This window comes from Polypterus senegalus, chromosome 13, assembly GCF_016835505.1.
Source record: "Polypterus senegalus isolate Bchr_013 chromosome 13, ASM1683550v1, whole genome shotgun sequence".
NCBI classification, from domain to species: domain Eukaryota; kingdom Metazoa; phylum Chordata; class Cladistia; order Polypteriformes; family Polypteridae; genus Polypterus; species Polypterus senegalus.
In genome coordinates, this window is record NC_053166.1 from 159,870,467 (window position 1) to 159,897,885 (window position 27,419).

A 27,419-nucleotide genomic window follows, 5' to 3' on the forward strand; every position below is an offset into this window, starting at 1 on the left:
AAGTTTTGTGCTTCCAAATCATTTCTAGATTAAATATTTAATAAGCATACATTCACGAGAAATAGAATACCTTTTATTGTCTCTATACACATGTACAATGAGATTAAAACCCCTCCAGTGCAGCCATATATGTAGAACACAACAAATAAATAAACAAATGGTGCAGAAATGTGGCAAAAAATTGCAGAAAATATACATATGGAAAGAATAAATAACTATTGCACTATCGGGTTATTGCACATTATTGAATTATTAATATTATTAATACAAACTAATATATATATATTAATATAATAATGTTATTATTTAAATATTGGAAAGGAAGTGAAAGATGGTAATAATAAAAAATAATTGCAATAAATGTACATAAATTAACAGGCATAAATAAAAACAAATTCTCTATCCACCTTAGTAAAAAGATAAGGGGCCATTTATCTGTCTGTGTGTCCGTCTGCTTGCTATAGATAGATAGATAGATAGATAGATACTTGCCATGTCTCGATCAGTCCAAAAAATGGCACATCACAAACATTTGTAGTAATAAAATGAATAGCCAGTGCATCACAAATATTAACAGTTTTTACGAATCCTATACCAAGTGGCATATAACAGAGACATAAGCACTCCATGGTGCGCTGCAAATGCTAATACTATCGCTGAGGTCTATGTTGATTACTCAGATTTCAAACGATCTTAAATGAGCTGAACAGCTAGCTGGCAATAACTCAATTCATTCTTACATATAACTCTTCTCCGAAGACTGTCTCAGATTGCTTACACTGTTTTACAAATACACAATAGCAACATACAACAAAATATGACAACTGAGCGGACAGCAAAAATGCCCTTTAATGTAGAAAAGTGCAAAATGCTACACGAGGGCAAAAGGAACATCAATTATAAATACAAGATGGGAGACACTGAGCTACAGGAAGCAACTTCTGAAAAGCATTTAAGGGTTTGCTTTGACAATAAAACCATTGTGCCAACATAATGTGAAGAAGCATTTAAAAAGACAAATAAAATGTTAGGTTATATTATAAAAATAGTTAAATATAAATCAGGAGATATTATGCTCCGAGTAACTAATGCACTAGTGAGACCCCCATCTGAAGTACCGTGTGCAGTTCTAGTCAGCACATCTCTCTATCAGAAAAAGAAATCCTGGAATGCAAGGTGACGATACGTGATTTCTCAGAAGTTCTCGAAAGACCCGCGAGACAAAAGAGACTTGCCACAGAGCGTCTCGCGGGGACCGTAAACATGAGACTTGGTGCCAAGAGATTGTCCCAGGGAACATGAGATTCTTGAAAGACAAGCCCTACTTACAACAGATATCATATACTGTAAGAGCTAATCCATCAAAAAACAGTCAGTCGTGTAAAAGCACGTAGCGCACACACATCCTGTGCTCTCAACACATACAAAGCGTATAAGGACAATACGGAGTTTAGACACCCAAAGGCGTTGGAGAGAAAAAAAGGCAGACAAGAGATTATGAAACCAATAGAATCCGAAAGCATTGCAGCGTCCCAGCCAGGTTGCGGCCTTTTTGGTTTTAAGCGACTGTTCGGTCCGATTGACGGAGGGCGGAGTGCAGCACAGAAGACTGATAGCAGGGTATTGATTGATGCGGTGGTTGGCGAGGGTGCTAGAAAGTTGTGTTTGGGGTTACAAAGTCAGCGATTGTTCAAGTAAAACTTTTGTGACACTTTATCATGTCAGTCACTGCAGTATCAAAGAAATGATCGCATTACCGCAAAACAAAAGGTGATTAATCATCAGAAACAGGTGTAACTGAAAAAAGAGCAGGACAAATCAAGGTCAGAAATAAAAGGCAAAGAGTAGAGTCTTTTCACATTTGCATCATTCTTATGCACAAAACGTGGATTTACACAATAATAGACCATACGCTATGAGAATCTGTGGTCCCGCAACATTTAAAACAACGACAAGTTGAATTTCAAAGAAAACACAATTCGGTCAGGTGTGTATTTATGATCACGGAGAAGTGATGCAAATTTTAACAGGCAAAAGGAAAGGTAATGTATATATATTCCACAAATAACATTACATACCAAAGGAGATCTTGATATGCCATTCGTTTTAAAATGTTTACAGTTTATTGTGAGAATAGCTTTTGCTATGACAATCAATCACAGGGACAAACTTTAGAAAAAGTTGGATTATTTATTAGAGAAACAGAAACAATATTCACTCACGGGCAGTTATACGTTGCATTGTCATAATGTGTCTCCAAAAAATATTGTTTTTAGTGAAGCTTTAAAGTAAAAGTGCAAATTATGAAACTGAAACAATTCCAAAGAAAACAAAATTTAAATTGTATATCCGATTAACCAAACAGAGGGGTTGGCGAGCAAAGTGAGCAGGGGGGCAACATTATTCAGTACAGCATTGGTCACCATCGACTTGTATTACATATCATTAACATCATTCTCCATTCCACAGGAAAAAATGAGATTATAATTATTCCTCTGCTCTATAAACTACAATGGGTAGGTAAAATATGAAAAATATTACTTTTGTGTGGAATATTCTTTTAAAGTAAATACTAATCCAAAAATAAATCTGGCTGCTATTCGGACCTGTTTTGTTAACTAACAACTTCAGCAGCTGATCCATACAGAGCACAACTCACAGCGGAAGTACAAAAGTTCAAAAGATGTTAACAAAGAGTACCTTTTTGGATTGGATTTACTTTATTGCCATTCAAACTATACAACAAGGAGTGCACAGATGAACGAAATTGCATTTCTCCGGGCCCAATGTATGAACACACATATAGAAACACGTGCATGTAATACAAAAACAGACAGAATACATCCATCCATCCATCCATCTTCCAACCCGCTGAATCCGAACACAGGGTCACGGGGGTCTGCTGGAGCCAATCCCAGCCAACATAGGGCACAAGGCAGGAACCAATCCCGGGCAGGGTGCCAACCCACCGCAGGACACACACCAGGCACACACTAGGGCCAATTTAGGATCGCCAATTCACCTAACCTGCATGTCTTTGGACTGTGTGAGGAAACCCACGCAGACACGGGGAGAACATGCAAACTCCACGCAGGGAGGACCTGGGAAGTGAACCCTTAAGGCTCTCCTAACTGCGAGGCAGCAGCGCTACCACTGCGCCACTGTGCCGCCCGACAGAATACAAGTATAATCCAATAGACAAATTAGTGAATAGTTGTAAATGCACAGACATTAAAGTATTTTAGGAGACACGAGATTCTGAATGTATGTGTTCTAACAGGCTGTGTGTGTGTGTGTGTTCAGGAATTTTCACAGTCCCAATAGGTCAGCATGTTGTCTGGTGGGAGCTGAGTAGTCAGATTGCCTGTGAGAAGAAACTCCTACCAAGTCCGGCAGTCTTGGTATACTGTGGTAGTATTTGCCAGGGGGCAAAGGTTTGAGCTGTCCATGGGCTGACAAGGTGGGTGGGGTCTTAGTAGGTCTCTTAAGGCAGCGTGACAAGTACACATCATGTAGAGACGGGAGGGTGATTCTAATGATTTCTTCTGCCGACTTCACCACTAGAATATATGTATAATACACAAATTGGTGAACAGTTTTAAGTGAACATAATGCACAGACATTACAGCATTTTAGGAGAACCGAGATTCGGAATTGTGTTCAAACAGTCTGTGTGTGTGTTCAGGAATTTAAGGGCCCCAATAGGTCAGCATGTTGTTTGGTGGGAGCTGAGTAGTCAGATTGCCTGCGGGAAGAAACTCCTACCGAGTCTGGCAGTCTGGCACCGTATACTGTGGTAGTGTTTGCCAGGGGGGAAAAGTTTGAATCGTTCATGGGCTGGCAAGGTGAGTGGGGTCTATGAATTTCTTAGTAGCTCTCCTAAGGCAGTGGGACAAGTACACATCATGTATAGACAGAAGGGTGCTTCTAATGATCTCTTTGGCCAACTTCACCACTCTTGGTAAGCATATTATGAGAAAAAGATGATACAGCTAGCTTGGAAAAAGCCAAGCCAAGAAAGTCTACACGGACTACAGGACCGTGAGGTGAGCTGAACGATTTTAGTTTAAGCAATCAGAGGTTAAAGGGACAATCTGCCAAGAGTGACTTTCTTTATATGTTACCCTATGTATTTCGTAGTGGTGTCTAAAAAAAAAATTTAATCTCGCATTTTCATTAAGAATGGAGTGAAAAAAAGATTGCAACAGAATGGTGACCAATGAGGTGCAACGGCAAACAATGTGATAAATGTCCATGGAAAAAAATGAACAAAATCTCACAGGTTACTTGTGTAGTATGGTCCACGGGTTAGGCATCTTGTCGCATGCTCAAAAAGTACTTTTTTTTTTTTTGCTAAAATATTGAGAAATATATATTTCTGAAATAAGCAGTGCACATCATAAATAGGAAATGAAAGCCTCGTGGGTCTCAGTTTTTGAATTCAAGACCCACTACTCCCCCTCATTCGCTCTGTCCTCATTTCAACCAGTGAATTCCAACAAGTAAATGTTTATGATATGCGTGGATAATTCCAGAAATATATATTTCACTAAATTTTAGCAGAAATAGCTATTTGCATGTTACTTGATAACCAACATGTGGATTATGTGACACAAGTAACATTTTTCCTTTTTATTTCATGGATGTTTTTCACATTGTTTGCCATTTCTATAGCATTAGCCACCAATGGATTCTAAGATATCCAACTTTTTTTCTGTCCATTCTGCATGAAAATTTTTTTTTTTCTTGACCATCACTATAAACTTCATTAGGGTAACATATACAAAAACATCACTTTGAGGTGGAGTATCCCAATACGAGGAAACACAATAGAAGTGTTCAAAATTACAAAGAGGATGAGGATTAGCACAGCGGAGCAAAGCTGTTACTTCAAAAGTCTCCAAAATGGACACTGGGACACAGACGGAACTGAAGGGTGAATTATACAAAACAAAGCTTTCATTCACGTTGGGAATTATAAACACGCGAATAAGTTACCCAGTGGGGTGATCGGATGGAATACTTCAATGGACTTCAGAAACTCTAATTATGTTGTTTAAAGGGAATTAGGTGTGAAGGACTGACAAGCATTGTTGGAGTGAATGGCCCGTTCTAATGAAAATCCTTAAATGTCCCAACCTTATTCGTTATGAGTCTGGAAAAAAAATCAGAAACTACCCAATAATCGCATTTAAGCGTTAGTCCTGAACAGTTAAAAAAACGTGGACGAGATATTGGGAGGACTTTGTTATTATGGAGGCCAAAAGACACCTTTGGTTTGCTGTGGATAGTGGTCACTTGTCCAATAACCACACCAAGGCCTATTTGCGCCACTTCACTGTGAATATGGTCATACAGCTTTGATTTCTAAATAAAAGCCACTTTATGTAAAAGGCTGAGACTTCTGCTTAACACGCGCGCTCTAGTCAAATCTCTGACGCCCCCTCTCCTGCATCTAATTTTCTACATCACAAATAAAAGAGTTATGCTATTCGCTAACCTGTAGCATAAAGTTACTGCAGCCGGCTACGTTTCCTGCTCGCCATGTTGCCGCCGAGTCTGCGCAGTGCTCTCTCCCCTTCGTGAGCGCGTGTGAGACATTCAAACCAAAATAAGGGGACGGATCAACCGCCAGATTCTCTGCTTTCTCATTGGTGCTAGCGGCAGCGTCTCTCGTTGTCGTCATCGCCCCGCCCTCCAATAGCGAGCTGCTGCGTTCCGGCTGTGATGGTTTGGATTTGTCGACGGTAAGTGAACTCTTTTGCTTTCTTTTTTCTGTCTTTTTAACATTATTTTCCGATGGTTTTATTATTTCATGTTCATGTATTGAACATTTACTTTAGAATGCTAGCGGGTGCATTGAGGGGACGTACAGGCAGAGGCGGCCTGGGGCCGAGTTAGATTAGCTCCAGGTCGTGCGAAGTTCGTGAAGAATGTCCGAAAAGTGCCTGCGTGTTACACTTGGGTGTGTTGGGTGACTCGCGCCGGACCCCAGCTGCCCGGCCTGGGAAACAAAATCGACTTCTCGGTTATGTACCTGGGTAGGGTCCTATGGTAGATTCGGCTATTACGGAGTTGATTATTTCAAAGAGGATTGCGCGATCATGGGGATCTTTAAAAACTTGTCATTGTCACTGACACCACCCACTTAACGGCGCTTCTTGTGTGTCATAGTGGGGCCGATGGGTCTAATCGGGAAATCCTGTTTTCGCCTCAGGTATTTTTTTTTTTGTTGGTTTGCTCCCGAAATGCTCGTAAACCAACAGCCTTCCGTGGAATGCGTGAGAGCCATGTGCTCGTTCACATCTGCACCGAGCTATTTGATCAGCCGGCGATAATGGACTTTATCGACTTGTAGCCAAACTAAATACTTTTAGAAATTATTCGCGATCTGATTCGCTCATTCTCCTAGTCGACACACTGATTTTCTGTATCCAGTTCGGGACCATCCCGCATGAATGGATCGCTGAATAACTAACTGCCCCACCAGGATTATGACTGTGGTCCAATCTTAAACCATTCAGGTTCAAGTTTATTTTCATGTTTACATAGTACGATGAAACTCGACTGAAAGCCAGTCCCATTAAGGTATTACTGGACTCCTCCTTAATCTTTAAACCCTCATTTGAAAACCTGTAAACGGTTTCCCACAAAACCTATCGTCTGCCACGTTCGGAACTAATGCAGCAGAATAAACGTGTGAATCTGGACTCGTCAGTGGGGCTCTTTTGGAAAGTGCCCCTCTTTCAATACACAGAGAAGTGCTGCCAGCACAGCCTCCTAATGCAGAATTGTAACTTCATTCTGTAAAACCTGACGACTACAGGGTGTAGCTAAGGGACCTCATAGCAGTCTTTATTTTTCTACATTAACAAGACTGTTTCAGAAGTGCTTAATAAAGGGGCACTATGCTAATGGTGAATAGACATATTTAGAAGATGTCTTATAATATTTTTAGGAGAATAATATTATAATTAATATTATATCCCCTCAAGGTTTCTGGATATCATGGCCGGCCTGTACACGGGTACTGTGAGTGCTGTGCAGAGTGGAGGCAGAATCTCCGCGTTTTTCCCAGTTGATTCTGGAGTTTGTCAAAAATGTGTTCTGCTCCTACCCTGTTCAATGCTTTACGGACTGGGTGTTGGGCAGCGTCGTGGGGTCCAGTGGCTGTGGGGCATCTGTTGGTGATGGTGAAGAAAGATTCACGGGTTTTGACTTTGCTGACGATGCTGTGATCTTCGCCGAGTCAATGGAGGCTCTGATGGGGGCTCCCAAGAGACTGAATGAGGGGTCTGAGTGTCTGGGCTTGTGAGGGGTCTGGATAAAAACCAACATCCAGGTTTTTAATGACGTCTTGGGCACGGCTATAAACAGCGTGTCTGCTTTTGTGGAGAGAGTGTCGAAATTGTCGAGAGGTTTACTTACTGTACCTTGGCAGTGACATTCATGTCTCTGGTGACTCTTCCTATGAAGTCAGTAGACAGATTGGAAGGGCATGGGGTTCATGAGGTCACTGGGAAGGGGTGTGTGGCGCTCCCGATATCTATGCAAAAGGACGAAGGTCCAAGTCTTTAGAGTCCTGGTGCTTCCTATCTTGCTATATGGTTGCGAGACAACGATGCTATCCAGTGACCAGAGATGAAGACTGGACTCCTTTGGTATTGTGTCTCTCTGGAAAATCCTTGGGTACCAAGGGTGATCCTGCTCGTAAGATCCTCATTGTTGGGGACCCGAGTCGCTGGACCAGGCCAAGGGGTCGGCCACATAACACCTGGCTGCGGTAGGTAGAGGGTCATTTCCGGAGGGTGGGGCTGGACTGCATGTCTGCCTGGGGGCTTGCCAACCGGGATGCTGAGTTGTTTGGTTGTGTAGTGGGTGCGGCAATGTGCTGTACCAGTGCATGCTGCCCAACTTGACTTGACATGCTTTACAATATGTCTCCCAAACATGCTCATTGCTGAATTAGAATAGAATAGAATGAGAATTTCCCCTTGGGATTAATAAAGTATCTATCTATCTATCTATCTAACTATTTATCTAACTATCTATCTATCTATTATTGTAGGGGTGTCCGTCTCCAATCCTGGAGGGTCGCAAGGGCTGCACATTTTCATTCTAACTGTTGTGTTAATTAATGACTAATGCTAACTAACTTTTTTGCCTTAATTTTAATTGACTTCCTATCTAAGACACAGGCAACTTGTTTCTTTTTTCCTTAATTAGCAGGCAAACAATAATGAGAGACATGACCAAGTTACCCAGGGGTCTTCAATCACGGTCCTGGAGGGCCGCAGTGGCTGCAGGGTTTTGCTCCAACGCAACTGCTTAATAAGATTTTGCTCAAGTAACATTTCTGCTTCACTTTAGTTGTCTCGCTTGTTACGATTTTGAACCCTTATTTCTTATTTTAGTCTTAAAACAGCTGTATTTCAGTTTTTAATTGCTTCTAATTAGCAATAACATGCAAATGACCAAAGAGACCAGCTTTTCTCCATTTAGTGTGTTACCATTTACACCCCTGTGTGTATTTATCGTGCAGTATTGGGTTTAATTAAATACTAGGAAGGAAAGCGAAGAGAAAAAAGTGAAGGACTGAGAATTACTCCTCCATTTTAGCCTTCAAATCATTTGGATGATATCCGTAGAAAGGGGAAGAAACTCTAGGATATGAGAATGACCTGACATAGCAGAGTTAAAGCACTAAAAAGCCATGAAATTAAATTATTGGCAAGAATTGCTTTCAAATTAAACAACTGGGTTAGAAGAAAAACCTGCAGCCACTGCGGCCCCCCAGGACTGTGATCGAGGACCCCTGAACTAACCTGTCCGTCATACAGTATCGGAAAATAAAGAAAGGCGAAGGTCTCAGTAATGTTGATTTGCTAAAGGTCCACAAAACATTTTGACGGTGCCCGTAGAAAAAAAGAAAATCAACAGCTTTAGAAATGTCTGCTGTGGTAGAATGAAAGCACCAACAAGCCGTGGAGTGAAGTAACAGGTCTAATTAACAACAAACAAATACTTAGAATTAAGAAAGTGGTTGGCGTTCAGGGCCCCGCCTTGGCTGGTTATCTGTTGGCTCACTTCACGTCTTATTTTAGCTGGGCTGTCATTTAAGGAAAACAACAACCAATGCAGTGCTCCGTGTTTGAAAATAGAAACCTTTTAAAATGACAGGTAAAGCGGTCAGTTAACAGCAGAAATGAATCACTGATTAAGACAAGTGGCAGAAAGGGAAAGCGTCAGCTACTGCGACCCCCCAGGATGGGAGATGGATACCCCTGTAATCCACAAAACAAGGCTACAGGTCTAACCTCCTATGAAGATTTGATGCTGGACTCTACATCGGTCAGAAGGACCACCAAGCAAACTACGCGGCCATGTTAACAGAATCCCCACAACAATAATACGAGGGATATTCAAAAAGTGGCCGCTTTTTTGAACTCTTGTAGTGACCATAAAAAGTTCAGGGCTGTTGTTTTAACGGCACTCAAGTCCGGGGTGACTTTGACACGAGGTGGGTTATCTTGCACGTTAAAAGCACGGTGTTTTTGGTTGTTGTTTGCTTACAGCCTTGGTGTGAGGGGCGCACACTTAAAGTGCTTCGTACGCTGAGCCAGAGCACTGACCTGTTAAGCAGCATCTTTTTCATTAAATTCATTGCAAAGTATTGCTGAATAATTCTGAATAATAACAATAGTTACTTATTAAAGGCTTCCTGACGGATATCTTTGTCGTGAGCCAGTTTTTTTTACCCCCAACATCACTCTATTTATTAAGAATTTTAAAACCAAATGACATCACCTTTGTTTGCGATGCAATTTCCCCAGCGTCGTACCAACTTTTTAATGCCCAATTAGTACTCTCCTCCCACCTTTGCCGTTTCCAGCGAAAATATAAAAGTGCGGAAACTTTATGAACGTATAAAAAAACGTCAGACCCGGTGAATCCAGTTCAGGGTTCTGGAGTAAGAAACGCCCTTAGACAGAGTACCAGTCCAGCCATGCCTCACACACACACACACACACACAAAGGAGCCGGTTTGGTGTCACCAATTCACTTAGCCAGACATCGGGAGAATGTAGAGATTTCCCATGATCTTTGGATTCAAACTCCTAATGCTAGAGCATTAAACTAATATCCATCCATCCGTTATCCAACCCTCTATATCCTAACTACAGGGTCACGGGGGGGTCTGCTGGAGCCAATCCCAGCCAGCACAGGGCGCAAGGCAGGAAACAAACCCTGGGCAGGGCGCCAGTCCACCTCAGTAAATTAATATGCTACCTCAAAAAATAAGTTGGAAAAACTGTCACCTGCAGACTGCCTTGCACCCTTGGTATTGCAGTCTTGCACAGCTTCTTTGATGAGTTGATGAAGAAAAAGACCCCCATTCAGATTTGTTACCTGGACTCTATCTAGAACTGCCTCTCAAAGAATGCGGGAGAAGGAAGGATTTAAAAAGCCTGCCATGAATGTTACTTGGTTCCCTCCTGAGCCTCTTTTCTGCAGTGTGGGGAAGTCGACTCGAGAACAGATAAGTTGGCCGCCTGTATTTACACTGTGTGCACAATTATTAGGCAAGTGAGTATTTTGACCATATCATCATTTTTATGCGTATATTCCAACTCCAAGCTGTATTAACTTGAATGCTTATTGGATTTAAGCACGTCAGGTGATGTGTATTTGTGTAATGAGGGAGGGTGTGGCCTAAGGAGATCAACACCCGATATCAAGGTGTGCAGAATTATTAGGCAGCAAGTTTTCCTCGGGCAAAATGGACCAAAAAAGAGATTTAACTGACACTGAAAAGTCAAAAATTGTAAAAAGTCTTTCAGAGGGATGCAGCACTTTTGGAATTGCTAAGATATTGGTGTGTGATCACAGAACCATCAAACATTTTGTTGCAAATAGTCAACAGGGTTGCAAGAAACGTGTTGAGAACAAAAGACGCAAATTAGCTGCCAAAGATTTGAGAAGAATCAAGCGTGAAGCTACCAGGAACCCATTATCCTCCAGTACTTTCATATTCCAGAGCTGCAACCTACCTGGAGTGCCCAGAAGTACAAGGTGTTCAGTGCTCAAAGACATGGCCAAGGTAAGGAGGGCTGAAACCCAACCACCACTGAACAAGAAACATAAGTTGAAACGTCAAAACTGGGCCAAGAAATATCTGAAGACAGATTTTTCAAAGGTTTTATGGACCGATGAGATGAGAGTGACTCTTGATGGACCAGATGGATGGACCTGTGGATCAGTAATGGGCACAGAGAATAGGTTTAGATACTTACCTCATTAGTACTTACCTTAATTACCACCTGGGGTTTCCAGCTCCACTCCAACGTGGAGGTGGGGTACTGGTATGAGATGGTATTTTTAAAGATGAGCTAGTTGGACCTTTTTGCATTGAAGATGAACTCAAAATCAACTCCCAAACCTACTGCCAGTTTTTCGAAGACACTTTCTTCAAACAGTGATACAGGAAGAAGACCATGATTTTTATGCAGGCCAATGCTCCATCACTTGCATCGAAGTTCTCCACTGCGTGGCCAGCCAGTAAAGGCCTTAAAGATGAAGGAATAATGACATGGCCCCCCTTCCTCATCTGACCTAAACCCTATCGAGAACTTGTGGGCACTTCTTAAACGCTAGATTTACGGGGGAGAAAAACAATCCACCTCTCTGAAGAGTGTCTGGGAGGCTGTAGTCACTGCTCCACAAAAAGCTGATCGTCAACAGATCAAGAAACTGACAGACTCCATGAATGGAAAGGCTTATGACTGTTATTGGAAAGAAGGGTGGATATATTGGTCATTGATTGATTGATTGATTTTTTTTGAAATGTCAGAGATGTTTATTTGTTTGTTTATTATTCTCACTATAACAGATGAAAATAAACAAGTGAGATGGGAAAATTGTCATTTTTCCTTTAGTTGCATAATAAATCTGCACACTAATAGTTGCCTAATAATTGTGCGCACATATGTATTCCCCTGATGATGTTCACACTCACATTTCCGCTGTGAAACATTCAGGTTTCAGGTTTATTAACATTTTGGATTGACTGATAGCACTGTGTTTGTTCCATATTAAAATGAATCCTCAAAAATACAACTTGCCTAATAATTGTGCACACAGTGTATATTTTCCTCGACTCCTAAGGAAATCCTGTAAAATGCATAAGAGGAGGAGGGCGTCAACAGGCGGTCAATTCTGACTTGCTAATGGATGACTTCAGCACCTGCTTCATGCTGTGTCACATGAAGACAGACAGCTGCAGGCCTGCTTTGTTTCAGAACATTTCTCTTGTAGTCTGTGAGAGTACCAGTTCAGTTTTCTGCCATTTTTACGTGTCCCGTGGATTTGCTTTCCAGTATGGGTACTCGTACTCCATACCACAAGGCAGTATGTAGGCAGGCTCTGCCATGAGATCCACTTTAGCCCCCCTGATTTCTCAGATGTAAGTCTTTATGAAGTTTGTGGATGTCTACAGGAGAACTTGCCCAACACCGTATACAGTATAAGTGGATTACTTGAGATTAACACCCAATGCGGCCTGTTTTCTCAACAGCCTTAATGCAAACACTGACACAGCAAGTGAGAAGACTAACGTAAGCCACTTTCGAACCCCCCCCAGGTTGTGATATTCTTGGCGTATTCCATGCACTCAGCAGGATTAAAACCGTCAGGAGTGAACTGTTTCTTTTAAAGAGTTCCATTGTAACTAAGGGGAGCTGAACAATGCATCCAAACGTATGTATTTCCATTCCCCACTGAAGGGCACCGTCTGCTTTTAATTCATATTTAAGATCATGAAACCTCCCACCGCCATCATTCCAGATTAAAACTAATGCTTACATTTGTCTTTGGTATTATCCCTGTTCTATGTCGCAGCCTGAGAGGCATGAATTACATTTCTACCTTTTATTTGATTTTGTACTTGTAATTTTATTTTTGCTATTTGGAAAGCACTCTGAGCTATTCATTTATATGAAAATGAGCCATGGAACTAAAATGTTGGACCCCCTTCCCACAGTTCTGCCTCCCCTCTCTGGTCCCTCTTATTTCTGCTATAATTCACTCTCCTGTCACTACTGGACCTGTTCCTTCATCTTTTAAAAGTGCTGCAATAACCTCAATACTGAAAAAGCCTGGTGCCGGCCCTACTAACTTCAATAATTTTCACTCTTATTTCTAATTTCTTGAAAAAATAGCAGCCATCCAACTTCACTCCCACTTATCTCATAATAATCTTTATGAAAAGTTCCAGTCTGGTTTTGGCTCCCTTCACGGTACAGAAACGGCACTTGTTAAAATTACTTATGGCTGCTGACTCCGGTCTAGTTACTGTTGTCATCCTCCTTGACCCGAGTGTGCGGCCTTTGATACTGTTTGTCATACCAGTCTCCTTAATAGATTATCTTTGATTGGCATTACCCACACTCCACTAGACTGGTTCAGATCCGACCTCTCAGGCCACACTCGGCTTAAAACTTTCACATCCCAACCCACCGCTGTTACTTCAGGTGGGCTCTGTCCTGGGGCCTCTTCTTTTTTTATTATTTACCGTCTTTCTCTTAGTAATATCTTTCGTAAATATAACATTAATTTTCACTGTTATGCTGATGACACCCAGCTCTACCTTGCTAGTAAAGCCACCGATTCTTTTCCACCATCTTTGCTTATTGACTGCATCGTTGAAATGAAATCCTGGTTTTCTTCAAATTTTCTTCAATTAAAAAACACGCGACACTGCCGAGGTTCTCCTCGTTGGTCCAAGATGGTCATTATCCAAAGCCGATAATCTTTCACTTGCTATTGAAAACCCCTTTCCTTCCTCCCCATCACCTCAGGTCAGGAGTCTGGGTGTCATCTTTGACGTTACTCTGTCTTTGTAATCTCACATTAATGACATCACCCGGTCTGCTTACTTCCACGTACGTAATATTCAGTCGCATTCACTCCTCCCTCACCCCTCCATATCACTGCCGTTCTTGTTCACAGTCGTGTCACTTCTCGTCTGGACTCCTCTCTAATAAATCTCTCCATAAGCTTCTGCTGCCCTCATCATTTCTCGAACCCCATCTATTCACCGTATTACTCCGGTCTTGCAGTCCTTTCATTGGCTCCCGATTAAGTTTCGAATTGATTTAAAAATTCTGCTGTTAACATTTAAGGCCATTCATAACCATCGCTCCTCCATATCTGTCTAACCTTCTTCATGTTGCCATTCCCTCCCCTACCCTTAGATCCTCTTCCTCCATCCAGCTGACTGTCCCTCTCGCCCGTCTAACCGCCATGGGGAGCGGAGCATTCGGCCATTTTGCTCTGGAGCTCGCTACTTACTGATCTTAGAAATATCGAATCATTTTCAACCTTCAAATGCAAACTTAAAACCCAAGTGTTTAAAATGGCTTTTTCTCTGTGATTACAGTGGCTTTGTTTGGTTTTAGTTTTTATATTTCTGTATTTTCTGATTTTTTTTTTTAATTTATTGTTTGTTCGGTGTCCTTGAGTTCTTAGAAAGGCGCCTTGTATAAATGAAATGTATTATTATTATTAATGCTAGTCGCTGTTAACTAAGATACTCTCACAGTCCCAACAAACAACAGACTGTTGGAAGAAACTCCCACGATTTGCATGTTTCCTTTTAGACTCCTGTGGACCCTTGCGTGATCAGCATGGAAGACATTCCTACGTTCAGCTCGCCAGGGGAGGAGATGGCTTACTGGAGGGACCAGGCCACAAAATACAAACAGAGGTAACTGCACGCCGAATTCCATGTGACTTTCAGAAGTCTGTCTGCAGGCTACACAACTACTGGGCCAAAGGCCGGTGCCCACATCCAGGGGGTCTGCCCTGTGTGTGGCACCCATAATGTTTTCTTAGCATTTGGTAACTTTGTGGATTTTTTGCACAGCGCACAAGAGGCCCAAGAGGAGCTGCAAGAATTCCAGGGAATGAGTCGGGAATATGAAGCTGAACTTGAGGAGCAGCTGAAGAGATGCGAGACACGGAATCGGGAGCTGCTTTCAGAAAACAATCGGCTACGTATGGAGCTTGAGACGCTGAAGGTAGTTTTTTGCACCTTTGCCACATTTTGCTGTTTAGCTTTAAAGCGTGCACTTTAATCAAAGCAATATCTCTACAAGTGCAGCACCGACTGGTTCAGTGGCCGAAACTCCGAGTCGGAATGGGAAGTGAACTGGTAGCGCTGCGCTGATACAGTCTGATGCCATGACTTGCCTACTGTGCATTGAATACTGAACAATGTCCAAGCCATTCAAGATGTTCAGTGGAAGCTGACGTACATATTGAGTGATTTGGTGTCACCCTGACTTGCAAATCTCATGACATTTTACAAATGTGGGTGTTGAAGCTTTACAGTTTAGGAAGTTGACAGCGTCCATCCGTCATCCACCCCGCTATATCCTAACTACAGGGTCACGAGGGTCTGCTGGAGCCAATCCCCGCCAACACCGGGTGCAAGGCAGGAAACGAACCCCGGGCAGGGCGCGGACACACACACACACACACACACACCAAGCACACGCTAGGGACAATTTAGGATCGCCAATGCACCTAACCTGCATGTCTTTGGACTGTGGGAGGAAACCCACGCAGACACGGGGAGAACATGCAAACTCCACGCAGGGAGGACCCGGGAAGCGAACCCTTCAGGGTCTCCTAACTGCGAAGCAGCAGCGCTAAACGACAGCATCCACTTTTGTTTTCTTTGCTGTTTCTCCAAGTTATTTGTCTTACTGCTCAACAGGAAGGACATAAATGACTTGTTGTATGAATCACAAGATTGCATTGCTATAAACTCAGACTGTAGACCCTGAGGTGGAGAACATTCTGGTCTTTCTGAAAAGTGAAAGAAAAGCATTGTAAGGAAGAGGTGGCAGAGCCCGTCTACTACATACACAAACGCATGCGAGACTGCCTGCCTTGCCTGTCTGCTGGCCCGTGTGAGCCACTCTGCTCTTTGACCAGCTTCAAATAAAGCAGCAGCGGCAGGCCCGGCTCTCCGATGAGATTACACAATAGACAATTGAAATTGTCCTTGTACCCCACCCCCTGGCCAGGCCAGAACAAATGGCAGGGCTTGGGAACAGAGGCGGGATTGATTTGGGAATGGCAGCTGAGACTTGATGCTTTTGTCTGATTTTAAAAACATGAAATGAGAAAACAGAATGGAGGGCCTCCTCTCTGAGAATAATTTTTTTTTTTTTCTTGTCCATAATGAGACGAGAGTGAGAAGCTTCCTTTGACCTGGGTGGGCCTTCTTTTATTTCAGACACTTTTTGTATATGTTTGCATTTTTTTGAAAGTAAAGTGCACTTGTCCCACTCCCATTACCCCCCAATTCTGAACAAAGTTATGTTTAGCTTGACTGGGAATGTGAAAAATGTGAACAGCTTGATATCCACTTCAGTATTAGACTTCACTCAAACGATACGTCACTGCTCAGGTTCATCGAGTTTACCTAATTAAGTAGTCCTTTTTCTTCCATATTGGTATTAAATTCTCCTTTATCTGTAGTATTTCCTAAGGAGATATTCCATAACATTAAAAAGCATTCTTATGTGGAATGTGGGGTAAATAAGGTTGAAAATTGGCACCTGGTTTTTGAGAGCTGGTGAAAGTGTGGCACATCCTTTCTCTCGAGTCTCAATACAACCCATCACTCTTTCATTCACTTTTTGAATTCAGGGGTGAGGTTTAAATTGCCAGCTAATCTCTTTTCTTTATTTATCACAACTCTCTTCCAGGAAAAGCTTGAAACCCACCATTCAGAGGCATACCGTCAAATTTCAGCACTTGAGAGTGACCTCGCGCAGACCACTGCAGTCCGAGACCAGCTGCAGAAATATGTCAGGGAGCTGGAGCAAGCCAATGATGATCTGGAACGGGCCAAGAGGTCAGTCAGTCAGTAGTGGTGTGTGTGTGTGTGTGTGTGTGTGTGGTGGAGAATAAGCAGGGGGGGCACTGCTGCCCTTCATTGTTTAATTAAACACAAGAGTCCGCCAGTCAGGGAAAGACCCTACAAGTTGGGTTTCTTTGGGGAGCGTGAGGAGATATCATACCTGTGCATTATTAGTAATACCAGATACACAATATCAAGGTAGAGCACCACATTTAACAAATAAATCTTTTTTTTTCACCAATATATCTTCAAATCTATTCCTTTATTATTTAGAAACTAGCAAATTGTGTTTGCGAAAATTTCGCAAGAATAAAAGTGTGCCGAGGGAGAGAAGAACATCAGACGTCACAGTAAGAAAGGAGATTATTTTAAAAAGTGGTGACTTGTGAGAAGACTTCATATTAGAATAGTCACATGACCAGTATGGGATGTTCTTATAGTCTCTCACAACAGCACAAATATTTACTGTGCAATATAAAGGGTCACGTGAACAGGTTAACGGCGCATACTGGATAAGAAGGGAAACGCAGGGCACACGCAAGTCAGTATGTGTGGAGTGTGGCCGTCTGGTCACGTAGTATACTGATGTCGATAAGAATTGTCGGAAAACGCCATTTGTTGCATAAACGTTATTGTAAGCGAAAATACAGTGGTGTGAAAAACTATTTGCCCCCTTCCTGATTTCTTATTCTTTTGCATGTTTGTCACACAAAATGTTTCTGATCATCAAACACATTTAATCATTAGTCAAATATAACACAAGTAAACACAAAATGCAGGTTTTAAATGATGGTTTTTATTATTTAGGGAGAAAAAATCCAAACCTACATGGCCCTGTGTGAAAAAGTAATTGCCCCCTTGTTCAAAAATCACCTAACTGTGGTGTATCACACCTGAGTTCAATTTCCTGATTACTGCCACACCTGTTTCAATCAAGAAATCACTTCAATAGGAGCTGCCTGACACAGAGAAGTAGACCAAAAGCACCTCAAAAGCTAGACATCATGCCAAGATCCAAAGAAATTCAGGAACAAATGAGAACAGAAGTAATTGAGATCTATCAGTCTGGTAAAGGTTATAAAGCCATTTCTAAAGCTTTGGGACTCCAGCGAACCACAGTGAGAGCCATTATCCACAAATGGCTAAAACATGGAACAGTGGTGAACCTTCCCAGGAGTGGCGGCCGACCAAAATTACCCAAGAGCGCAGAGGCGACTCATCCGAGAGGTCACAAAAGACCCCAAGACAACGTCTAAAGAACTGCAGGCCTCACTTGCCTCAATTAAGGTCAGTGTTCACGACTCCACCATAAGAAAGAGACTGGGCAAAAACGGCCTGCATGGCAGATTTCCAAGGCGCAAACCACTGTTAAGCAAAAGAACATTAGGGCTCGTCTCAATTTTGCTAAGAAACATCTCAATGATTGCCAAGACTTTTGGGAAAATACCTTGTGGACTGATGAGACAAAAGTTGAACTTTTGGAAGGCAAATGTCCCGTTACATCTGGCGTAAAAGGAACACAGCATTTCAGAAAAAGAACATCATACCAACAGTAAAATATGGTGGTGGTAGTGTGATGGTCTGGGGTTGTTTGGCTGCTTCAGGACCTGGAAGGCTTGCTGTGATAGATGGAACCATGAATTCTACTGTCTACCAAAAATCCTGAAGGAGAATGTCCGGCCATCTGTTCGTCAACTCAAGCTGAAGCGATCTTGGGTGCTGCAACAGGACAATGACCCAAAACACACCAGCAAATCCACCTCTGAATGGCTGAAGAAAAACAAAATGAAGACTTTGGAGTGGCCTAGTCAAAGTCCTGACCTGAATCCAATTGAGATGCTATGGCATGACCTTAAAAAGGCGGTTCATGCTAGAAAACCCTCAAATAAAGCTGAATTACAACAATTCTGCAAAGATGAGTGGGCCAAAATTCCTCCAGAGCGCTGTAAAGACTCATTGCAAGTTATACAAAGCTTGATTGCAGTTATTGCTGCTAAGGGTGGCCCAACCAGTTATTAGGTTCCGGGGGCAATTACTTTTTCACACAGGACCATGTAGGTTTGGATTTTTTCTCCCTAAATAATAAAAACCATCATTTAAAAACTGCATTTTGTGTTTACTTGTGTTATATTTGACTAATGGTTAAATGTGTTTGATGATCAGAAACATTTTGTGTGACAAACATGAAAAAGAAGAAGAAATCAGGAAGGGGGCAAATAGTTTTTCACACCACTGTATTTCCCTGTGTGTAACCCGCAAGTACCTGAACGTTTAAATTGGGTTTCGATGTCACTCTGGAAAATGAAGTTTACAACTGGCCAGGGGTGAAAACAGGGCCTGGCATATAAAGTCTGACGTTATTAAACGTTTGTCATCGTGACTTGGTGATAGTCATAGTGATGATGAGGGAGAGAAGAACATCACACCTTACAGTAAGACAGGAGATTATTTGTAATAAGATTCTTTTTTTTATTTTAATAAGTAGTGACTTTTGAGTATATATAGAGTGTAGTATTAGAATAGTCACATGATTAGGATGGGATTACAACAGCACAAATATTTACAATACAAAGTGTCACACGAACAGGTTAACTTCAAATATATTCCTTTATTATTTAGAAACTAGCAAATTGTGCCAGCAAAAAATTTTGCAAGAATAAAATAACTCTAGAAAATGTAGTGTACAAGTGGCCATGGGTGAAAACGGGGCCTGGCAAGTAAACTCTGACGTTATTAAACGTTTGTCGTTGCCACTTGGTGATAGTCACACAATATCTTAAACGAACGGGGAATTGCCTACGCTGTAATCTAAAGGGAATATCATGATTTGAGCTGTCAGTTGTTATGGGATCTCTGTAGTGTTTCCGTCGTAATGTTTCTTGTCGTCTGGCAGTTTGCCGCTGCTCTTCAGAAAGGCCGTGTGTATAATTTGTTTTTCGTTCACTGTCTAGGGTGCGAGACTTGCTGCCGCTGATCTTCAGATAATGTCGCTCTGTGGTTTGTCATGCGTTGTCTATTATTGTTCTAAGGCCTGTCTTGCCTGTGTTGGTTGGTCTGGCGCGATGTCGATGTTGGTGTGAGTACGTAGGCCGCTGAGACCGTCTCTGATGTGCCTTTTCATTTTATCGGGAGGCTTACATTGAAGTGAAGGAAAAAGCAGGTGTAAAATGGTGGGGTCAGCAACAAAGTATGCACCAAATAAACCGTCGATAACTGGTCACATTGAAGACTTGAAGATAAGCCTAAGGCCAAAACTCGGATTCCTCGCTGTTGTTGTTGTGGAGGGATACAGCAGATGTGACAACCGTTGTTAATATCGAGCACAGACAGACACGAGCGAACTAATATAAGGCTTCAAAGTGCTACTCTGAATAAGGCAAGGTAAAACGTGAACGGTTTCCAGTGCTGCTTAACTGTGGGCAGCATTCATGCTGTCTGTTCTTTGTTTTCTGGGGAGATATCTATAGATAGGTTTCATTTATTTATGATGTTGGCTCTCATCAAGCAAAAATGTGGTTAGGAAGTCCATATGAGAGCTGTCCAGTTTCTTAATGCTGTTTAAGAAACATTAGTGTGGATGTGTGCCAGGTAACTGGGTAGCCCAAGTTTGGTTTCTGCGTTGGGCCCATTGCTGCCAGGGTAGACGTTGGCTCCTGACATCCCAGACTCGATTAATTGAGTTAGATAGCGGGTGAAGAGCTGGTATTCAGTTTTTGCTAAAGCACCAAACACTGTCTTCACGTTACCATTTGCATATAGACTTCTACCTAATGATTTTTAGATGTGTACTCTGCAGTAAGATACAAATGTGTACTTTCTGCCCCCAATCGTGGACTGGCGCGTACTGTAATCTGATTACAATGAATGGGATGCCCAGCAATTGGAGTTGGCTTGAAGATCCCAGTTTTAAAGTGCAGGTGACTGGGGAGAAATGTCTAGAATGGCCTAACAGTGTGGTGATGCCATCTTTAAAGCTTGATAAAGTCTGCCTGCATTCTCCCCTTCGTCATAACGGTCGTTTCTGATCCCGTTTTTTCATATTGCCGTCTGCCTCTTTAAATTCCTGCTGTTTCCACAGGGCCACCATCATGTCCTTGGATGACTTTGAGCAACGTATGAATCAAGTCATTGAGCGCAATGCCTTTCTAGAGAGCGAATTAGACGAGAAGGAAAACCTGCTAGAGTCTGTGCAGAGACTGAAGGACGAGGCCCGAGGTGAGCAGATCCCCTGCGCCCACCTGGCAGAATCCTGCAAGTTCAGAGAATCTGAGGCTGGTGTGTGTTTTGTGCACAGATTTGCGTCAGGAGCTGGCAGTACAGCAGAAGCAGGAGAAGAGGCCTTCACTTGGAATGGTGAGAGATGCAGATAAAAAGGAGTCCCCTCTGCACCCTGCTTCTCTTCCAGCCACCCCAGCGGGTCCCCGGGGCAATGGGAGCATCCTCAGCACCCCTGCCACTTACAGGAGAGGTACGAGAGCGTTTCACCCGCTAGTTATTCATTCCTCCCCGAGTATCGGGTACTAGCAGATTAACATGTCTCCTTTGTCTACCCACCCCTGTCTCTCAACAGTAGATGGATTCACTGGGACACCTTTGACGGCCTCGGCCCGGATCTCAGCCCTGAACATTGTGGGGGAGCTCCTCCGGAAAGTTGGGGTAAGACAGTGCCATGATATTGTCCACAGCAGAAACCTGCAATGTACCAGTGCTATGGAGGGATGGGGAGAGTTGACAGAAAGGGCACACCTGGAAGGCCTGTTCGGCATCTGCTTGTGATAGCGGCCCTCGGGCCACAGTCGGGCTTCATGAAAAGTGAGAATTGTATTTGTGATGCCGCACAATTTAAATAACAGGCCGTCGTTAAAGGGGTCCGTAGAGGACATCCGATTGCAGCAAGAAGCCAGGCGACCTGTGAGGTATGTCTGCTTGCGTTTTTAAAATGTTTTTGCATGACCACCGATCTATAGGAGTGAATTTTCTCTAGTGGAAATTTTAAGATTAATAATATGCACTGAATAATGAGCAGAAGTGGGAATTTTAACCTGAGCTTTTGCTGGTAAAGCTGTGATTGGCCATTTAAAGTGACTGGAAGTCCTGCGGTTTCTGAGCTTACACTGACTTGTTCATCGTCCCCAACCTCCAATATAAACCCAAACTAGCGGGTGAAATGCCACCATTACCTGGTGGTTTACTGACACTGAAACAGACAAACAAACCTTTCCTGAAGTGCTCTCTTCTAATCCACGACGTGGCTGCTAAGTAGCTCGATGAACGTCCGTCTCCCTTTGGTGTGAGTGTGGTTTACCAGGCTGGTGATCACTGACGAGGATTCTGTAGATTATGGTGTGGTGTGTCACACTAAACAGCTTGGTAAGGTCGTCTTCTTCTTCAGGTCTCCTCCTTCACTGCCATTTCATACTTGTAAGTGTGTGCCCAGTCTGGTTGAATTCTAACAATGTCACGTGAGTGTACTTCTTGTCATGACAACACAGCACCAGCTATCTATGACCTATTGAAGGAGAAGGTTTGGGTTCAGGCAGTGGCGCTGCACTTTAAACTGAATCACACCACAGTATAGCGCTGGGAGCCATGAGTGGAATTCTTCGTTAAATACAATTCGGTCGTTTTCTCCTAGCAGGTCATGGCCCTGACTCCTTACATACGCACCTATAAGTAAAGGACAGCGGTTTCCTGTCCCTGTTGAGATGCTTCAGAAGAAGAAGAACTTGTGCCGTGTATAAGTTAGGGGGTCTTGGTATGTGAATATCCGGCGGAGTCGATAGTTTTTAATGAAAGAGCCTTCATAGTCCTATTGAGGGAACAGCCTCACTCTTGGGACATTTAGGGAGGAAGGGACAGAAGTTATCCAAAGTTTCATCTGCTAAATGCAAAACCCGTGCAAGTGTTGATGCCCAGTGTTAATTTTGAGGGTAAGGATCTGTGTGGGCATCTGGAAGGCTGTCTGTTCAAATCCTGTTACTGCCAGAAGGGAGCCCACTCTGTTGGGCCCTTGAGCCAAGGCCTTTAACCTGAAAAATTGCTCCAAGGGTGCTGTGCAATGGCCGCCCCTGCGCTCAGACCCCCAAAGGTCATGTGAAAAGACAGTTTCCCCTCTGGGATTAATACAGTGTACCAAATACCAAACAAAAAAATGTTATGCTCTATGGCTCCTTGGGCACGTCCCGTCGGTTTGGCATATATGGTCCTGCTGCCCTCATCTGTGGAGCAGTCACCCCAAACTCTGTTACCAGGTTCTGTCCTCTTCTATAGAAAGTTCTGTTGAGCTTATAGATCACGAGACACTAACTGCAGTATCATTTCTTCCAAAACTCGGTCAATATAACATTTGAGACTCATTGTATTATAATTGGCAGTCGGCACAGGATGGCACCAGGTGGAACATTTCATTGTGAGCGAGTATAGTGAGGACCTCGAGCCAGCCACGGGGCTTTGTATGTAGAAATGTATTTCCTGTAATTCTATTGTTCTGTGTGTGTGAAGAAGGACTGTGGATTTAAAGAGATGGACTCTCTTTGTCACTATTAGTGGCCAGCAGTTGGTTTAACTGAGAAAATGGCTGGAGTGAAGACCTGCTGCCAGGATCCTGTGGAGCCCCTGCGTCCTTATTACAAGGGTAACTCGCTGATTATCCCCACTTTGGTGATCATTTTGTTTGGGTTGGCTGTATAACTTTCTCCACAAACGCGTGTGAATGTGGTGCGTCTGGGGGTCACAGTGCTAAAGCTCCCACCTTGACCAGTCACGCAGACCCCCTCTGTCCCCCCACTTGCACCAAAGCAGAGCAGCAAGCACAAGCAGTGGTCCGTTTTTTTTTTTATGTGCTGAAGGTGTGCCAGGGTACAAAGTCCATAAAAGGCTTTCTGCAAAATATGGAGTGAGAAATTGAAAACTGGTATGACACGTCATGAGCACGAAGAAGGAATGGAGCATCCGTTGACGTTTACAGCCGACGACCATGCTGAGCAAGTCTGTACCGTGATTGTGAAGAGCCGATGAGGATTTCCGCCCCTGGTACACCCGCTGGCCCATAAAAAGCTGCTACTGCTGCTGCTCTCGGGTGCAAACGGAGAGTCAAGTGGCTAAGGTTACTCCTAGAAAATGGCGATCGAGATTGAAATGAGAAGTGGACGGCCAACACAAACAAAATGATCCCAAAAGTGCGACCGAGTTTTGACTTCTCCTCAGAAAAACGAGAGGATCGGCGATTCCCTAAACCCTTGGGCGACTTCAGTGTTCATGAAATGAGACTTTATGTTGCACTGCTGAAGTTTATTTTGGGACCCACACCTTTGTGTGTAATTTTAGCTTCCTTAATATTTAGACTTGGGGGGGCTGATGGTTTGTTGGCCATTTTTTTTTTTTATCTTTTATATTTTTTGGAGCCCGGCAACATTTATTTACTGCAGCCGTAGAGCCAAGGAGCCAATTGAATTCTTCTTCTCCAGAATGGAACGTTTTTTCCCAAGCTTCTATAAGGCCGATAATAATTCTCTCCTAACTGAGCTCTACCTTTGAAGAATTTGGTCACTAACGTAGTTCCGTATTCGAAGTATGAGCTACAGTACGATCACAACGTCCTCTGACTTACATTTCACAAGACTTGAAGTCCTGAGGCTTTATCGTGGGTGTAATGTGCTAGGCCTGAGCACAAGGCCCTTTTTAATTTTTTTTTTAATTATTGTTAAAGAGTTTATTGTAATGAATATATTTGCAAATCATCACGACAGAACACTGCACTACATTATACTCAAATCTGAAAACCTCTTCCCATCTAGAGAGCAAAAATAAGAAAAAAGGGTCATTATGGGGTGGCTCAGCACGCTTCGCTCATTGAGGACGGCATAAATAAATGCCTGCCAGCTTCTAAAGAACTTTTAGATTGTTCCTCAAAAGCCAGTCAGCCTTTGTGTAACCCGCTTAGTCCTGAACTGGGCCGTGGTGGTCTTTTGAAGTCTATCCCATCTAGCATAGGGCACCAAGGCAGGAACAAACCCTGGACAGGATGCCAGTCCATCGCAGGGCAAACACACACACACACACACACACACCAACCACTCAACTAGGGCCGATTTAGGACCACCAATCCACCTGGTGTGCATGTGGGAGGGATACCAGAGCCCCCCAGAGGAAACCCACGCAGACATGGGGAGAACTTGCAAACGCCACACAGGAAGGCGCTGGGAACGTGAAGCAGGTCTCCTTACTGCAATGCCACAGCACTACCACTGCACCGCTTGGCACCCTTTCCTCAAAAGCGAATTGCCTTTTTGTTCTATTGTAATTAAAATTAGACGCTCCTGTTGCCGTTGTGGGTTCAGATTCCTCCAGCAGAGCAGCGCAAGGTGACGTGCCCGCCGTGATGCGTAACTTGTCACCACAGACTGTTCATTATGAGGGATGTCCCATCCGGTGTTAGAGGATTAAGGGTTATTGTGGGGCCTGCAGAGTCCGCTAAGGTCCGTTCAGTTTATCGTTGTATAGTGTTAATAAAGGAGTGCAGGCTCGGAGACGTCAAGTCCACGGGGACAAGTATTCACGTGTTAATTCCACGATGAACGCAGTTAAACACGCAGTACAGCAAAGGCAGCTCCAAATGTATTAACGTGAGCGGAACTTCACAACAACCGGCGGTCTGTACAGGGATTGCTCCCCTCTTGCACCCTCTGCTTGCTGGGATGGACTAGGATCCCACTACCCAGAATCCCAGGATGGATAGATAGAACCTCGCAACAAGAAAGGAAGACAAAAACACCAGTGAGTTGCTTCAGTGGGGAGAAGTAAACCTCTGGGAGTCCACAGTCGGTTATACCAGACAAAGACGGCCACTGAGAAGTAAGCAGAGCTTTTATAACGGTGAGGTTCGACCAGGGGATGTGTGACCCAGTGAAGCCGCTGCTCGACCTGAGAACTTTGAGTTGGACGACACACACCTGTAAGTACGTATTCATCTAGAGCCGACTTCCATTCGTTCCCATCGCCAGCGCCGTCTCCGACTATCACAGGTGGACTCTTTTTGAAAGCCCTGGTTAGCTTGGAGATGGCGCTTCTAGCCTTGTATTTTACTAGAAAAGACGAGTTGGCAAGATTCACACTGGCGTGTAATTCAAAGGAATGTGCAGACGAGAGCTTAGAATTAAACTAAGGACGCAAACACATTGACAGCATGGAAAGATCTCCATACTGAGGACCTCCGAGATGGTGGCAGGACCTGATTGGCTTGTAAGGCCCTTGAGTGACGTTCTGCCACACTGTTTGTGGGACTGGTCAGGGGTCTCCAACTCCAGTCCCGGAGAGCTACTGTGGCTGCAAGTTTTCATTCCAACTCCTTTCCTAATTAGTGACCCATTTTTGCTGCTAATGAACTCTTTGCCTTTTCTTGAGACTCTGCCCGCTGAATTGATTCTTTTTTCCTTAAACGGCACCTAAACATAAATTTGATGTGAAGTGAGCCCGACAGATGACACCTCAAACTCCAACCAGCTTCGCTTCATTCAGTTTCTTAATTTGAAGCCAATTCTCGTTGCTAATTAACCTCGCTATTTAATTCCATGGCACGCATTCTGCCAAGGCAGACATTTCCAAAACTGTTCATTTTCTCTTTTTCTCCGAGCGCTGGCAGAATGTTTTATGGACCTGAGAAGATCAGCATTCCCGAGGCCTTCATCTTTCTTTATTTTCAGATATCGTGTGATCGACACCACTTGTTTTGGTTCCTTTTGTATCTCATCATTTTTTTTGCCTGCTAATTAGGAAAAATAAACCATTAAGGGGTCCGAGTCTTCAAGAGCAAGTCAGTTAAAATGAATTCAAAAGAAGTTAATTAGCAGCAAAAACAGGACACTCATTAAGAAAAGGGTTAGGATGAAAACCTGCGGTCCCCAGGACTGGAGTTTGAGACCCCTGGTCTATGTAGCGCTTTCTCACCAGGGAGAGATGATTATGAGCTTAGCCACTAGGGGGCAGTGCTGATTGAACAATATTATAGTAAAGCTATAAACCAGGGGGCTCCAACTCCCGTCCTGGAGGGCTACTGTGGCTGCAGGTTTTCATTCTAACCCTTTTCTTAATTAGTGGCCAGTTTTTGCTGCTAATGAAATATTTCCCTTTATTTTAATTGACTTTTGAGACTCTGACCGCAGCATTGATTTTTTTTCCTTAAACGGCACCTAAACATAAATTTGATGTGAAATGAGCCAACAGATGACCAACTAAGTTGGACCTCAAACACCAACCTTCATTCCGTTTCTTCATTTGAAGCCAATTCTCGTTGCTAATTAAACCCGTTATTTAATTCCATGGCGCTCATTCGGCCCTGGCAGACATTTCCAAAACTGTTGATTTTCTTTTTTTAAGCGCGCTGGCTGTCAAAATGTTTTGTGGACCTGAGAAGATCAACATTACTGAGGCCTTCACCTTCCTTTATTTTCAGTTATTGTGTGATGGATGCAGGTTGTTGTTTATATGT

The 27,419-nt window shown here is 43.2% G+C and overlaps 2 protein-coding genes across 2 annotated transcripts in view; one reads left to right on the forward strand and one right to left on the reverse strand.

Moving 5' to 3' along the window:
• The window catches only part of LOC120542699 (meiosis regulator and mRNA stability factor 1), a 66,286-nt gene extending 60,767 nt beyond the window's left edge, over window positions 1-5,519 (reverse strand). The window contains exon 1 of the mRNA XM_039775319.1: window positions 5,501-5,519. The gene's annotated coding sequence lies outside the window, so the exon portion shown is untranslated. The remainder of the gene's footprint in view (window positions 1-5,500) is intronic.
• A 125-nt stretch (window positions 5,520-5,644) lies between these two features.
• nde1 (nudE neurodevelopment protein 1) overlaps window positions 5,645-27,419 on the forward strand; it is a 31,707-nt gene continuing 9,932 nt past the window's right edge. The window contains exons 1-7 of the mRNA XM_039775324.1: window positions 5,645-5,747; window positions 14,658-14,764; window positions 14,924-15,077; window positions 16,779-16,927; window positions 21,012-21,148; window positions 21,228-21,401; window positions 21,504-21,589. Coding sequence (XP_039631258.1) covers window positions 14,685-14,764; window positions 14,924-15,077; window positions 16,779-16,927; window positions 21,012-21,148; window positions 21,228-21,401; window positions 21,504-21,589 — 780 coding nt within the window. The 5' untranslated portion in view covers window positions 5,645-5,747; window positions 14,658-14,684. The remainder of the gene's footprint in view (window positions 5,748-14,657; window positions 14,765-14,923; window positions 15,078-16,778; window positions 16,928-21,011; window positions 21,149-21,227; window positions 21,402-21,503; window positions 21,590-27,419) is intronic.